Raw genomic sequence first — 13,685 nt, forward strand, 5'->3', positions numbered from 1 at the left:
TAAGCCAGAGCTGAACAGTGCTCTGGTTAAAAAATAATTTTTTTAAAAAAATTTTAAAAAAAAGAAAACAATTCTCAGGGACAGTGCTGTGTCTGCACGTTACCCTGCACAAGGACCCAGCTTTGACCTCATGCTCCTCACCTCCTCACCTGCAGGGAGGTAGCTTCCTGAGCGGTGAAGCAGGTCTCTCTCTGTCTCTCTCTCTCTCTCTCTCTCACTCTCCCTCCCCCTCTCCCTCTCCCTCTCCCTCTCTCTCCCTTCTCAATTTCTCTGTTCCATCAAATAAAATAGAAAAAGAAAAGCCACCAGGAGTGGTTGGACTGCTAGCGCCAGCACTGAGCTGCAGCAATAACCCGGACGGCAATTTAAAATGAAGAAAATAAGTTCTCCAAATGACTAATGAACATGTAAGATACTAACATTAAGAAAATGTCATTCAAAAACACCAGGGGGCTAACACTTCACGTTTACTGATTACTTTAAAAAGTAACAGGTGGGAGTCGGGCGGTAGCACAGTGGGTTAAGCGCATGTGGCGCTAACTTAAGAATCCTGCTTCAAGGGGGCAGGGCAGTAGCTCAGCGAGTTAAGTGCACGTAGCGCGAAGAGCGAGGACCGGTGTATGGATCCCGGTTCGAGTCCAGCTCCCCACCTGGAAGGAGAGTCGCTTCACAGGCAGTGAAGCAGGTCTGCAGGTGTCTATCTTTCTCTCCTCCTCTCTGCCTTCCCCTCCTCTCTCCATTTCTCTCTCTCCTGTCCAACAACGACGACATCAACAACAAGAAGGAAAAAAAAAAAAAAAAAAGGGAAATAAAAGCAAATTAAAAAAAATGTGTTAAAAAAAATCCCAGTTAAAGGCCCCCCCCCCACCTGCAGGGGAGTCGTTCATAGGCAGTGAAGCAGGTCTGCAGATGTCTTTCTCTCCCTGTCTTCCCTCCTCTCTCAATTTCTCTGTTCTATCCAACAACAGCAGCAGTAACAACAATAATAATCACAACAAGGGTAATAACAAAGGCAACAAAATGAGGACAATGGCTTCCAGGAGCAGTGGATTTGTAACACAGGCACCGAGCCCCAGCAATAACCCTGGAGACAAAAAAAAAAAAAAAAAAAAAACAGTAAGGGGGCCAGTGGTAGCCACCTAGTTGAGTGCACATGTTACAATGCTCAAGGCTCAGAGTTCAAGCCCCCAGTCCCCACCTGCTGAGGGAAAGCTTCACAAGTGGTGAAGCAGTGCTGCAAGTGTCTTTCTCTGTCCTTCTCTATCTCCTTCTACCCTCTCAATTTCTGGCTGTCTCTATCCAATAAATGAAAATAACAAAAAAAAATTTTTTTTTAATTTTGTTAAAGAAAAAACATTTTAAAACAAAGTAACAGGCATTCAGGAAAATGTGGACAAATTCAAAACCTTATATGTTGCTGGTATATATAGCAGGTTCTCAGAAAATTAAGTGTGCTATTTTCCTGTAAGATAGCACTTCCACATATGGATACAAACACAAATACATGACCCCTGAAAGAGCTGTAAACCAGGACTCAGCTATCTGCAATCTGTACTCATAGCAGCATTATTCACAACCCAGAAGTCTGTTTGCAAGTGACTGGATAAACAAAGCCTGGATATACGCACACACAATGGCATATTAACTTTTTAAAATATATATTTATTTTCCGTTTTGTTACCCTTGTTGTTTAACATTGTTGTGGTTATTGATGTCGTTGTTGTTGGATAGGACAGAGAGAAATGGAGAGGAGGGGAAGACAGAGAGGGGGAGAGAAAGATAGACACCTGCAGACCTGCTTCACCGAGTCCTCTGCAGGTGGAGAGCCGGAGGCTCGAACTGGGATCCTTAGACCAGTCCTTGCGCTTTGTGCCACGTGCGCTTAACCCACTGTACTACTACTGCCCGACTCCCGGCATATTAACTTTTAAAAGGAGAGAAATGCTTATCATTGAACATGCCATATCAAATGAAATAAGGAAGACAAGTATTAGGTGATTCTACTTACATGTGGTCCTTAGAGTGTAGCAAATCATAGAAACAAAGTAGAATGATGGGTTACTCGCTTTCTGAGGAGTCACTGATGAATAGAGTTTCAGTTTGGGTAGACAGAGACTGCAGGTGGCGTGGCTGCACAGTCATGGGAATGTGACGTTGCTGGACTGTGAAAATGATTTGCTTTGTATAATGTAGGACATATTTTACCATGATGAGAGAACAAGCAAGATATGAACTCAGAATAATAAACTCATAAGAGCTGTAAGTGCCCTATTTAAAAAAAAAAAGCAGTGCTTTGGTCTCTGTATTTCTCAAATATAAATGCTTTTTAAAAAGTACACACGTTATGTATTTTAAACAAACAAAACAAACAAAAACCCTCCAGAGGGTTGGGCATTGGTGCACCTGGTTTGGCACAGATTTTACTATGCAAGGACCTGGGTTCAAGCCCCGCCCCTCTCCACCCACCTACATGGGGGAAATTTCAGGAGCTAAGAAGTAATGCAGGTGTCTATCTCTCTCCCTTTCCATCAGCCCTCCCCTCTTGATTTCCCTCTATTCTTTTATTTATTTATTATTATTTATTATTTTTTTTACCAGAGCACTGCTCAGCTCTGCTTATGGTGGTGCAGGGGATTGAACGTGAGAATTGGCGGAGCCTCAGGCTTGAGAGTCTGGATTTCCCTCTATTCTACTGAATAAAAAAAGAAAAGATGGGGCAGAGGATAGATAGCATAATGGGTATGCAAAGAGACTCTTATGTCTGAGACTCCAAAGTCTCAGGTTCAATCTCCCATACCACCAAAAGCCAGAGCTGAGCAGTGCTCTGGTTCTTCTTCTAGCGTTTGCCCTTCTTCCGTAGCCAGTCAACAGCGTCAGGTTGAGCCTGATGTAAAGTTTCGAGACCTCCTTTGAATCTGGAGAGGTGGCAGTCGTTGACTATGTGGGTCATAGTCTGTCTGGAGCCGCAGGGGCAGTTCGGGTCGTCTCTGGCTCCCCAGCGATGGAACATAGCGGCGCACCGGCCATGGCCTGTTCGATAGCGATTGAGGAGGGCCCAATCATAACGTGCTAGGTCAAAGCCGGGTTGACGCTTGCAGGGCTCTGTGACGAGGTGTTTGTTCTTGACCTCAGCTGACTGCCAACTCTGTTTCCAAGAGACTGGAACAGAGAAGTTCAGTGTAGGTGTAGGGGACCAGATTGGGTGACTAGACGTCAAGCGTTGGACAGGGTGGGTGAAGTGCTCTGGTTAAAAAAAAGAAGATGAGGGAGTCCGGCGGTAGCGCAACTGGTTAAGCACACGTGGCGCAAAGCGCAAGGATCCCGGTTCGAGCCCCCGGCTCCCCACCTGCAGGGGAGTCGCTTCACAGGCAGTGAAGCAGGTCTGCAGGTGTCTGTCTTTCTCTCCCCCTCTGCCTTCCCCTCCTCTCTCCATTTCTCTCTGTCCTATCCAACAACGACGACACCACCAACAACAATAACTACAACAATAAAAACAACAAAAGCAACAAAAAGGAAATAAATATTAAAAGAAGATGATGAAAAGAAATGTCCACCTGGCGTGGTAGATCCGTTGTTCAGGCACTGAGACTCGGCAATAGCCCTGGGGGCAAACATTAACTAACCAAGTAAGCCCTCCAGAGCTAAGGACAATCAGTGGTGGTATCTCGGGAAACAATGGCATAATGGGAACTTTCAAGGTGATAAACTTACCACATTTTCTGTAATGGTGGACCCTGGAGACTTTTATGATTCTTTTGAAACTGTAGTATATTTTATATAAATCTATATATAATACCTCACAACTTTTAAAAATATTTTATTTATTTACTGATGAGAAAGATAGGAGAAAGAACCAGACATCACTCTGGCACATGTGCTGCTGAGGATTGAACTCAGGACCTCATGCTTGAGAGTCCAAAGCTTTATCACTGCGCTACCTTCCGGACCACAGTGTATCTCACAATTTTTTAAAAGGTAAAGTGAACCCCCTCAAAAAAAAAAAAATAAAACTCTATTTTGCTTTGAAGCTGGGTTTACTTTGGAGTAAAACTGGAGAATCTAATCATGAGTGACTGGGCCAGGAAGATAGCTCAGTGTATTAGGACAGGACTTTCATGGCTGAGACTCTGGAGATTCCAGGTTCAATCCCCAGCACCACCACATGACAGAGGTCAACAGTATTTTGTCTTTCTGGTAAAAGAAAATGTTTCTGGGGCCAGGTGGTGGCGCACCTGGTTGAGCGGCATGTTACAATGCGAAAGGACACGGGTTCGAGTCCCTGTCCCCCACCTGCATGGGAAAGCTTTGCGAGTGGTGAAGCAGGGCTGCAGGTGTCTCTCTGTCTATCTCCTCCTTCCCACTTGATTTCTGGCTGTTTCTATCTAATAAATAAAGATAATACCAAAAAAAAAAAAAAAGAAAATGTTTCTTTTAAATACCAGTGATTACTTCTTATTGAAATTTCTTTTTTCTTTTCCTCTCAAAATAACATGTTGTGCTTTCCATGTCAGAAACAAAACAGCTCCACATACTTTGCTCCAGTTGCTTTAATACTATGGACTCAAAGCAGAACAACATTGTCGTTGCCTGGTTCTAACTGCACAATTATTTGATAAGAGTTATGTTCTTGTGGTCCGGGAGGTGGTGCAGTGGATAAGGCATTGAACTCTCAAGCATGAGGTTCTGAGTTCAATCCCCGGCAGCACATGTACCAGAGTGATGTCTGGTTCTTTCTCTCTCCTATCATTTCTTATGAATAAATAAATAAAATCTTTAATTAAAAAAGACTTAAGTTCTTACAAATGTGTCAGAAAATACCCATAAATCATGTTTCTTTTGTAGGTTTTTTCTTTTTATTTCTTGCCTCCAGGGTTATTGCTGGGGCTTGATGCCTGCACTACAAATCCACTGCTCCTGGAGGCCATTTTCCCTCCATTTTTGTTGCCTTTGTTGTTGTTGTTGTTGTTGTTGTTGGATAGGGCAGAGAGAAATGGAGAGAAGAGGGGAAGACAGAGAGGGGGAGAGAAAGATAGACACCTGCAGACCTGCCTCACAGCTTGTGAAGCGATCCCCCCACTCCAAAGATGGGGCTCAAACTGGGATCCTTACACCAGACCGTGAGCTGTGTGCCATGTGTGCTTAACCCACTGTGCTACTACCCAGCCCCCTCTTTTGTAGATTTTAATGTTTTAAAAACCACTTTAAGGGAGTCGGGCAGTAGCGCAGCAGGTTAAGCACAGGTGGTGCAAAGCGTAAGGAACGGCATAAGGATGCCATTTCAAATCCCCAGCTCCCCACCTGCAGGGGAGTTGCTTCACAAGTGGTGAAGCAGGTCTGCAGGTGTCTATCTTTCTCTCACCCTCTCTGTCTTCCCCTCTTCTCTCCATTTCTCTGTCTTATCCAACAACAACGACACCAATAACAACAACAATAATAACTACAACAAAACAATAAGGGCAACAAAAGGAATAAATAAACATTTTTAAAAAAACATTTTAAATGTGAATGATTGCTGTCCACATCAAATGAACAACATCAAACCAATAAAACTCAAGTTCATTCAGAGTCACAAATTTCAACAAAACTTTGGAATCCCTAGAAATAAAACACATACACACAGAGGGCATAGTATTTAATCGAAATATATTTGTCTAATATCTACAAAGTGTGAACAATTGGTCTTAAGAAAGCAGACAAAAAGGCACAAAATTAGTATTACTACAGAGAAGCATTCATGCTACTGGATTTTATAAATATTCTCATTGGAGTGGCACAGTAAAAAATAAATGAAGCATTAAGCAATGTCAAATATGTCATTTATTCCCTCTGCCTTGTGTTCTAGTCATATGCTGACTTTATGGGTAAGACTGAGGATGGAAACTCAACTGAAACCAGGGAACACGTATGCAGGCTGATGAATGTCTAATCACAGTGGTTTTCTTGAAGAGTTTGGGTCAAACAAGAGGTGTGGAAGGAAGCATGGAATGTGGAAATCCTTTGCTCTTTCCCCAAATTAAATACACTACTGAGGCTGTGGTTGTGCATGTTTGTGTATGCATACATGCATTTAACTTTTAAAGCCCTTTTTTTTTTTCATCATAAAAGTAGTGAAGTCTCCATATGGTTTGTTTTCTACTGTGTAAGAAGCAGCTTCTGAAAGAATTGTGAGTAGCACATTGAGCAGCAGAAATTGTCAGAAAAGACTGTGGGGCAAGTAGCTCAGAGAAAAAAGCCCAGGGTGGACTCTGCTCTTGATTCTCTATCTGGGAAGGGTCTGGCATAAACCTTAACAGCTTCCCATCCATTCAGCATCCAGTAGGAGTTAACAATTCTCTTTCTTAGGTGTGAACAAACAAAAAACACTGAAGTGGGGACTCTATTAGTAATTTTGAAAATAAGATAGCCACCTAGACTTCCATATGGATGTCAACTGGCACGCACCAGTTCACATTAGTTTGAACCAGAGCTTTCTGTGAGAATACCCTGGTGTGTGCAAAACACTTTTGTAAAGAATAGAAAATTTCAATCACTGATAAAAAGGAGTGCGTAATTACCCTCATAATCACTCACTCAAACCTTGGGAAGTACAGTATTTACATATGTAATAATACCCAGAATATGCATGTATGAGTGCATACATGTGAACATACAGTGGGCCCCGGAGCTCCCACACACCCGTGTATGCACACATGCCCCAAATGGCTCTTGAGTGACTCGATCTTAAAGCAGAGTTGGGTGGGGAGTGCATTCTTCACAGTATTAGAACTCTCTCCGGTACCATGTTCCTTGAATGATATCAACATGTCGCAGCAAACACCAGCAGAACTTTTACACCTGTACCACTTTTATTCCTATAAAAACAGGGCTATTTCAGAAAGCTGTTCACCTCCACCCCGTCAGTGTGCCTTCCACAGGGGATTGAAGTACACCCAGCCATCACCCTAGAAGAGAAAGAAGGAGAGGTAAACACGGAGGCCTTTTCTCAGTAGGGAGTGGGGAGAAGCAAGAGTAGGCATCAGGCTACTAGGACAGACTAGCCCACCTCAGACCCACTGCCTCTAGAGCCTGGATACTTTCACATCTTGGCATTTCAGGAGGAAACCCCACAGAACAGCCCAAAGAACTGTTATTGGATTATATCAAGGATGATCATTTGACAAAAATACATTGACAAAACACTGACAAGAAAACAATGACAAAATCAGTGGGACAAGAGGAATTAGAAGAGGGTAGTTAGATGAATGGACTGGAGAAATTTTCTTAAGAAGCGCAAATGCCTGCAAATGAGGACTTGGCCTCAACCAGTAACTCTGCACCAGACTGCAGGAGAAGGCATCACCAAGATGGTCTCCAGCAGGCTAGTGACAAATAAGTCAGCACACACAAGGCATGGCAGCGAATATCAAAATGGTGTACAACAGACTAGAGGGAATATTATGAATGGGGCCATTCCTACAGTTGGGGTGATTTTATTCTTTTTTTAACATTAAAATTTTTTTTTATCTTTATTTATTGGATAGAGACAGCCAGGAATCAAGAGGGAAGGGAGAGAGAGAGAGAGAGGTGCCTGCAACAATGCTTCACCACTCTCAAAGTTTCCCTTGTGCAGATGGGGCCTGGGGGCTTGAACCTGGGTCCTTGTACATTGTAACATGTGCACTCAACCAGATGCTCCATCACCTGGCCCCAGATGATTTTCATTCTTTATATGTACCCAAGTCTTCTTCTTCCCAGTGGGGATGACTGTATGTAGCTTTTTGTTGTCACTTTGTCGCTTAATGAAGACAGGCAAACTGTTATGTCAGAGAGAACAGATCTGCCTTAGAGAAGAAGCCTGCAATGTTTTCTTTCATGTGTCAGCTGGACTAGCCACCAGACAGCCAGATTATAGACATTATTTCTGACTGTGTCTGTAAAGGTGATTCTGGCTGAAATCAGCATTTCAATTAGACTCAGGAACATTCCAGGTAACACTCAAATGTTTTCCAGTTCTGACCTCAGAGTGCTTTTGCAGTTACTCCACAAATGACTTTAAGAGCAGAAGGGCCTCCCTGGGCACACTGCACCTGGTTCCCTCACCCCGTGGGTGGGCCGTCAGGTGGCTACCCTCTCTGCCCCCAATGCCACTCTCCTGAGTGGCAGCAGCAGCACTGGGGGTACACATGGACCTTCCCTAGTGTGGCCATCCCACATGGCCCAGTGGAATCGAAGTGTGGTTCTCAGCAGTGAAAGTTCCAGCCCGCTCAGGGGTAGAGAAGGGCTGGAAGCTGTCCACTCCTCACTTCCTATTAAATACATGGTAGCAGGAGTTGTGAATGGCTTTCTTTTCTTACACAAAACACACAGGATGCAGAGTACAACCCTAAGCCATTTTTTGTCCTCCCTGGCTTGCTGAGGGGTACCCATGATGGAGGGATGCCAGAGAGGAAAAGTTGACAGCTGTTCAGCTCTGTCAGGGATGGCCAAGCCTATGGCTGGAGCCACAGTCACACTGTCTCCCAGACCCAAACTTCCCAGGACCTTCCTGCCCCCATCCTTATTCACGGTCTGCTGCAGCAGCAAGTGGAATCACACACACCCTCCCACATGGGACAAGCACCCAGTGAGGAGTGGCTGAGTTACCTCCTGGATAAAATATTTGGGTTGCCATGGTGTGCGGAGGGACTCTCGCTTCCGTTCCTCAGTCCGCTGCTTCTCCTCCAGGCGCCGCTTCTGCTCAGTGGCAGAGTCAATGTCCCCCACCCGCAGGCATCGGGTCACCTCCTGCCAGAGGTTCCTGGTATGGAGAGGAAGACGCAGTCAGGCAGGGACAGTTGGCGCCAGGATAGCATCTCAGCAAGGAGGGGCTAGAGCAGGGGGTTGAGGCAGTCGGAGAGTCAGTGGTAGGGGTGCCTCAATCTGGGTACCTCAAAGGCTCTCGGAGGGACGACGTGAACCCACTGCTACCGGGCCCCACCCAACCTGTTGCTTCTGGTCTCCACTGAGCAGCACAATGGCTCTGAGAATCTCGGGATGGGGTCTTGTAACAGAGCAGTAGTTGAGATGCAACTACTACAAACAATAAAAAACAAATGGGGAGACAGCATAATGGTTATGCCAAAGACTTTGATGCCTGAGGCTCTGATTCCCTGGTTCAATCCCCTAGCACCTCCGTAAGCCAGAGCTGAGCAGTGCTCTGGTCTCTCTGTATTTCTCTCTCATTAGCATAAATCAAATCATGATAATCATCAGAACACTAAAATACGACATGCATATGGCATTTATTGTGTCTCTAAACATTGTATACATTTTTATGTTAGCTCATTTAATCATTACATTAAACCACTGACATAGATGCACTATTCTCATCCACGCTACAATGTAAAGAAAACTACGGGGAGTTGGGCGGTAGTGCAGCGGGTTAAGCACAGGTGGTGCCAAACGCAAGGACCAGTGAAAGGATCCTGGTTTGAGCCCCCGGCTCCCCACCTGCAGGGGAGTCGCTTCACAGGTGGTGAAGCAGGTCTGCAGGTGTCTTTCTCTCCTCTTCTCTGTCTTCCCCTCCTCTCTCCATTTCTCTCTGTCCTATCCAACAACAATGACATTGATAATAACTACAACAATAAAACAACAAGGGCAACAAAAGGGAATAAATAAATAAATATAAAAAAAAATAAAAAAAAAAAAAGAAAACTAAGACCCACAGAAAGAGAAGTTGTTGTCATTACTTTGATTTCGCTGTTCTGGGTTAATTTTTTCAGGCAGAAACAGACAAGGAGAAGGGGAGGAGGGTGAAGGGAGAGAGAGGGAGAGGGAGAGGGAGAGAGAGACACCACAGCACAGATGCTTCCTCCAGTGCAGTGGGGGCTGGGCTATTCAGATAGCCCACGGTCACATTTTAGGTAAACAACAATCTTGTTTAGCTTTCCTTTTAAAAATGTTCCCAATTCTGAGTATTAGGTATACAGTCTCATGAATGGTGGAGCAGTGCTTTAGAGTCTCTCCTCTTTTTAAAAAATATTTATTTATTCACTTTTGTTGCCCTTGTTTTATTGTTGTAGTTATTATTGATGTCGTTGTTGTTGGATAGGACAGAGAGAAATGGAGAGAGGCGGGGAAGACAGAGAGGGGGAGAGAAAGATAGACACCTGCAGACCTGCTTCACCACCTGTGAAGCGACTCCCCTGCAGGTGGGGGACCTGGGGGCTCAAACCGGGATCCTTCTGCGTGTTCTTGCTTTGCGCCACCTGCGCTTAACCCACTGCACTACTGCCTGACTCCTGAGTCTCTCCTCTCTTAACCTCTCTTTTCTCCCTGTCTCCATCTGAAATTAAAAAAGAACAGTGGAAAAGTCTGAAGGGCTGCTAAATCATGCAGGCACTAGACCTTGGCAGGTAAAAAAAAAAAAAAAGTTCAATTTTTTTTTTCTGAATTGAAAACTCTCCCTTAAAATATATTCCCAGGTGGTCCGAGAGGTGGTGCAGTGGCTCAGGCACTAGACTCTCAAGCATGAGGTCCTGAGTTCGATCCCCGGCAGCACATGTACCAGAGTGATGGCTGGTTCTTTCTCTCCTTCTATCTTTCTCATGAATAAATTCTTTAATAATATATATATATATGTAATATATGTATTTCCAGAAGTAGAACACAGGATTAAAATTAATTCATGAGCTTAAAGTCATTGACCTCAAGGCTAGATAGTGGCACATCAGGTACAGCACACATGCTACCATGCCCAGGGACCCTAGTTCAAGTCCCTGGTCCACACCTGCAGAGAGGAAGCAACATGAGTGGTGAAGAAGTGATGTAGGTCTCTCTCTCTCTTTCTCTCTCTATCCTTCTGGCCCCCAGTTCTCCCAACCCTCTCAATTTGTCTCTATCAAAAATAAAACTAAAGCACTCATTCCTACAAAAGTCACAGGGTATAGAGAATGTCTTTTTATTTCATTTTTTTGCCTTCAGGCTTATCACTGGGGCTCGGTGCCTGCACTACGAATCCACTGCTCCTGGAGACCAATTTTTCATTTTGTTGCCCTTATTGTTATTGCTGCTGTTGTTGTTGAATAGGACAGAGAGAAATTGAGAGGGGAGGGGAAGACAGAGAAGGGGACAGAAAGACACCTGCAGACCTGCCTCGCCGCCTATGAAGCCACCCCCCTGCAGGTGGGGAGTTGGGGGCTCAAATTGGGATCTTTGCACTGGTCCTTGCACCTCGTGCCACATGTGCTTAAACCACTGCACTACCACCTGGTCTCGAGAGTGTCATTTTGATCACACTTTTGCGTGTATTGAATGTTTTCAAATTATGTTGTTAGGTTGCTTCTGCACAGCGCTTTTAATTTACCAGCATGTCTCTGTATTTAGCTTTGTAATGAGCCAATGGACCAACTGAATTAATAAACTTCTTTAGGCCAGACTGAAAGTCTGCTGTGGGCCCTCTTCATACTCCACCCCCAGCACAACTGTACAAAAGCTACACTGACAGCTACAAGGTGACTGAGTCCTAAATGTCACAGAGTATTCAAGTATCTATAAGGTCAGAGGCCCTGACTCCAAGCCCACTGCCATCAACTCCACTTTCCACTTGCTCTGTGGCCCGTTGGTCAAGTGCCGGAAATGACAAAACCAGAGAGAAAGAAGCACACAGCCTGCCCCCTACCTGGACTCCATGGGCCCCTGCTTCTCTAGAGGTCGGATCTTCTTCGGGTATACTGGCAGCATGGTTGTGTCAATGACTTTGGTTTCTCCATTGCTGTATGTGAACTCTAACGTTCCGTTCCACTCCCCGTGAGCTTTGCAAACAATGGTGTTGGTTGGGTTGTGCTTTACTTCTGCTGTAACCCTGGATTTGGTGAAAGAGATGAGGAAAGCAGAGACTTAGAGACTTTAAACTGAGTTCTCTCTCTCATTTAGGGATTGTTCTAATGAGGTTGTGGGGAGAGGATTTGTTTTTTTTCTTTTGCCATGTTGCTCAGAGACCAAGTCTTACAGTGTGATCTAACAGCCTGGAGTAGAACAAGAAATCACTGGTAGATCTTAGCTATTTATACGAAGGACATACAAATACCAATTTGAAGGGACATACCCGCCTCTATGTTTAGCACTATGTGTGCCTGACTGGGTGCACCACAGGCCAGCCCCACCTCTATGTTTACGGCTACATTCTTCACAAAAATCGAAGAGTGAAAGCCGCCTATACTCCCACTGAAAATGACCTGGTATGGAAGTTCTGGGATATATACCCCATGAAGTATTACTCTGCAGTCAAAACAAATGACATTATGTCCTTTGGGACAAATCAGATGGAACTAGAGGTGATTATGCTTAGCAAAATATGAAGTGAGACCACTATGATTTCACTCATGTATGGAATCTAGAAAATGGAAATACATGAGCCTGCCAAAACACAACCCAAACCAAACCAAACAAATAAATCAAAAGAAGTAAACAAACTGCCACAAAGACTTTGTGAGAACTATAGTGCTTGATTATTGGGATGGTACGGCACAGAACTTTGGTGGTGGAACTATATCCTATAATCTTATAATCTTGGAAACTGCTATTAATCACAATTTTTAAAAATGACTTAGAGAACAAAAAGCACACTGGTGGAAACACTGGGGGAGTCTGAAAAGACTGCAGATTGGTTAATAGCAATGCAGCGATGTTCATTTCTTTAGTTTTGGTGAACATACAATATTTATATTATCCTAACACACTGAGATTCCCAGGAGCGGGCACAGGCTCACACAGGGTAAGGACATTGAGTGCTGTGTGGGTGAAGGCTTAGCGAGGAGCTCCTGGGAAAGGAAAACATTTGATGGATCGCAGCTGTCAATGCCTGTGGTCTCTCACAGCTGATCTCAAACTACCATCAGGGTAAGAGGAAGCGTGGAGCTACAAAGAAACACACAGTCACTTCCTGCCAGCTTGTGTGTCCAACTCCAAAAAGGACTTTTCCAGGTGCACGGCACCACCCTCACATGAACACCATCCAGAGCGCTTGCCAAGAACCAAGAAACAGGCCAAGATGGGAGTGTGCTGGTGGGGTGATCTGCCTGGAAGGAGAGATATTTATATCTAGGGGAATAAAAACGACTTGCTCCTTCGATTTCTGAGGACATGGCTTTCCCAGCTCTGGGAGGAAAGAAGTCCTGACTTCACAGATGATGTGGACTGTGGTGTCTTCATTCATTCATTCATTCGTTCTTGCTGCTGGGGCATCGTGTCTGCACAACTCCACTGCTCCTAGAAGACTTTTTTCTTCTTCAGGATGGAGAGTAAAGAGAAGGGGCCGGGTGGTGACACACCTGGCCGACTGCACATGTTACAGGGCACACGGACCTGGGTTTGAGCCCCCAGTTCCCACTTGTAGGGGGAAAGCTTCATGAGTAAAGCAGGGCTGCAAGTGTCTCTCTGTCTCTCTCCCTCTCTTCCTCCCCTTCCCTCTTGATTTCTGTCTCTATCCAATACATAAATAAAGATAATAATTTTAAAAATGTTTTAAAAGAGGTACAGAGGGGGAGGCAGAGAGAGAGAGAAGAGACACTACAGCACTGCTCCACAGATCGTGTTGTACTGAGTTTCATGCACTGACCAGAGGTAGGAATGGTACCTTGTACATGGTAAGGGGTGCGTGGCTCCACCACGTGGGAAGCTTCTCCCCAGCACATGCCAGCTGGAGGCTTAAACCCATATCCTCATGC

The 13,685-nt window shown here is 44.7% G+C and overlaps 1 protein-coding gene across 4 annotated transcripts in view; it reads right to left on the minus strand.

Annotated features, from left to right (window-relative positions):
• Positions 1 to 6,826: 6,826 nt before the first annotated feature.
• The window catches only part of OSBPL10 (oxysterol binding protein like 10), a 305,431-nt gene continuing 298,572 nt past the window's right edge, over positions 6,827 to 13,685 (minus strand). For all 4 annotated transcript variants that reach the window (XM_007516838.3, XM_060180484.1, XM_060180485.1 and 1 more), the window contains 3 exons: positions 11,639 to 11,821; positions 8,623 to 8,776; positions 6,827 to 6,941 (listed from right to left, as the gene is read on the minus strand). In XM_007516838.3, coding sequence (XP_007516900.1) covers positions 6,897 to 6,941; positions 8,623 to 8,776; positions 11,639 to 11,821 — 382 coding nt within the window. In that variant the 3' untranslated portion in view covers positions 6,827 to 6,896. The remainder of the gene's footprint in view (positions 6,942 to 8,622; positions 8,777 to 11,638; positions 11,822 to 13,685) is intronic.

Source organism: Erinaceus europaeus, chromosome 21 (genome assembly GCF_950295315.1).
Source record: "Erinaceus europaeus chromosome 21, mEriEur2.1, whole genome shotgun sequence".
In the NCBI taxonomy this organism is placed as follows: domain Eukaryota; kingdom Metazoa; phylum Chordata; class Mammalia; order Eulipotyphla; family Erinaceidae; genus Erinaceus; species Erinaceus europaeus.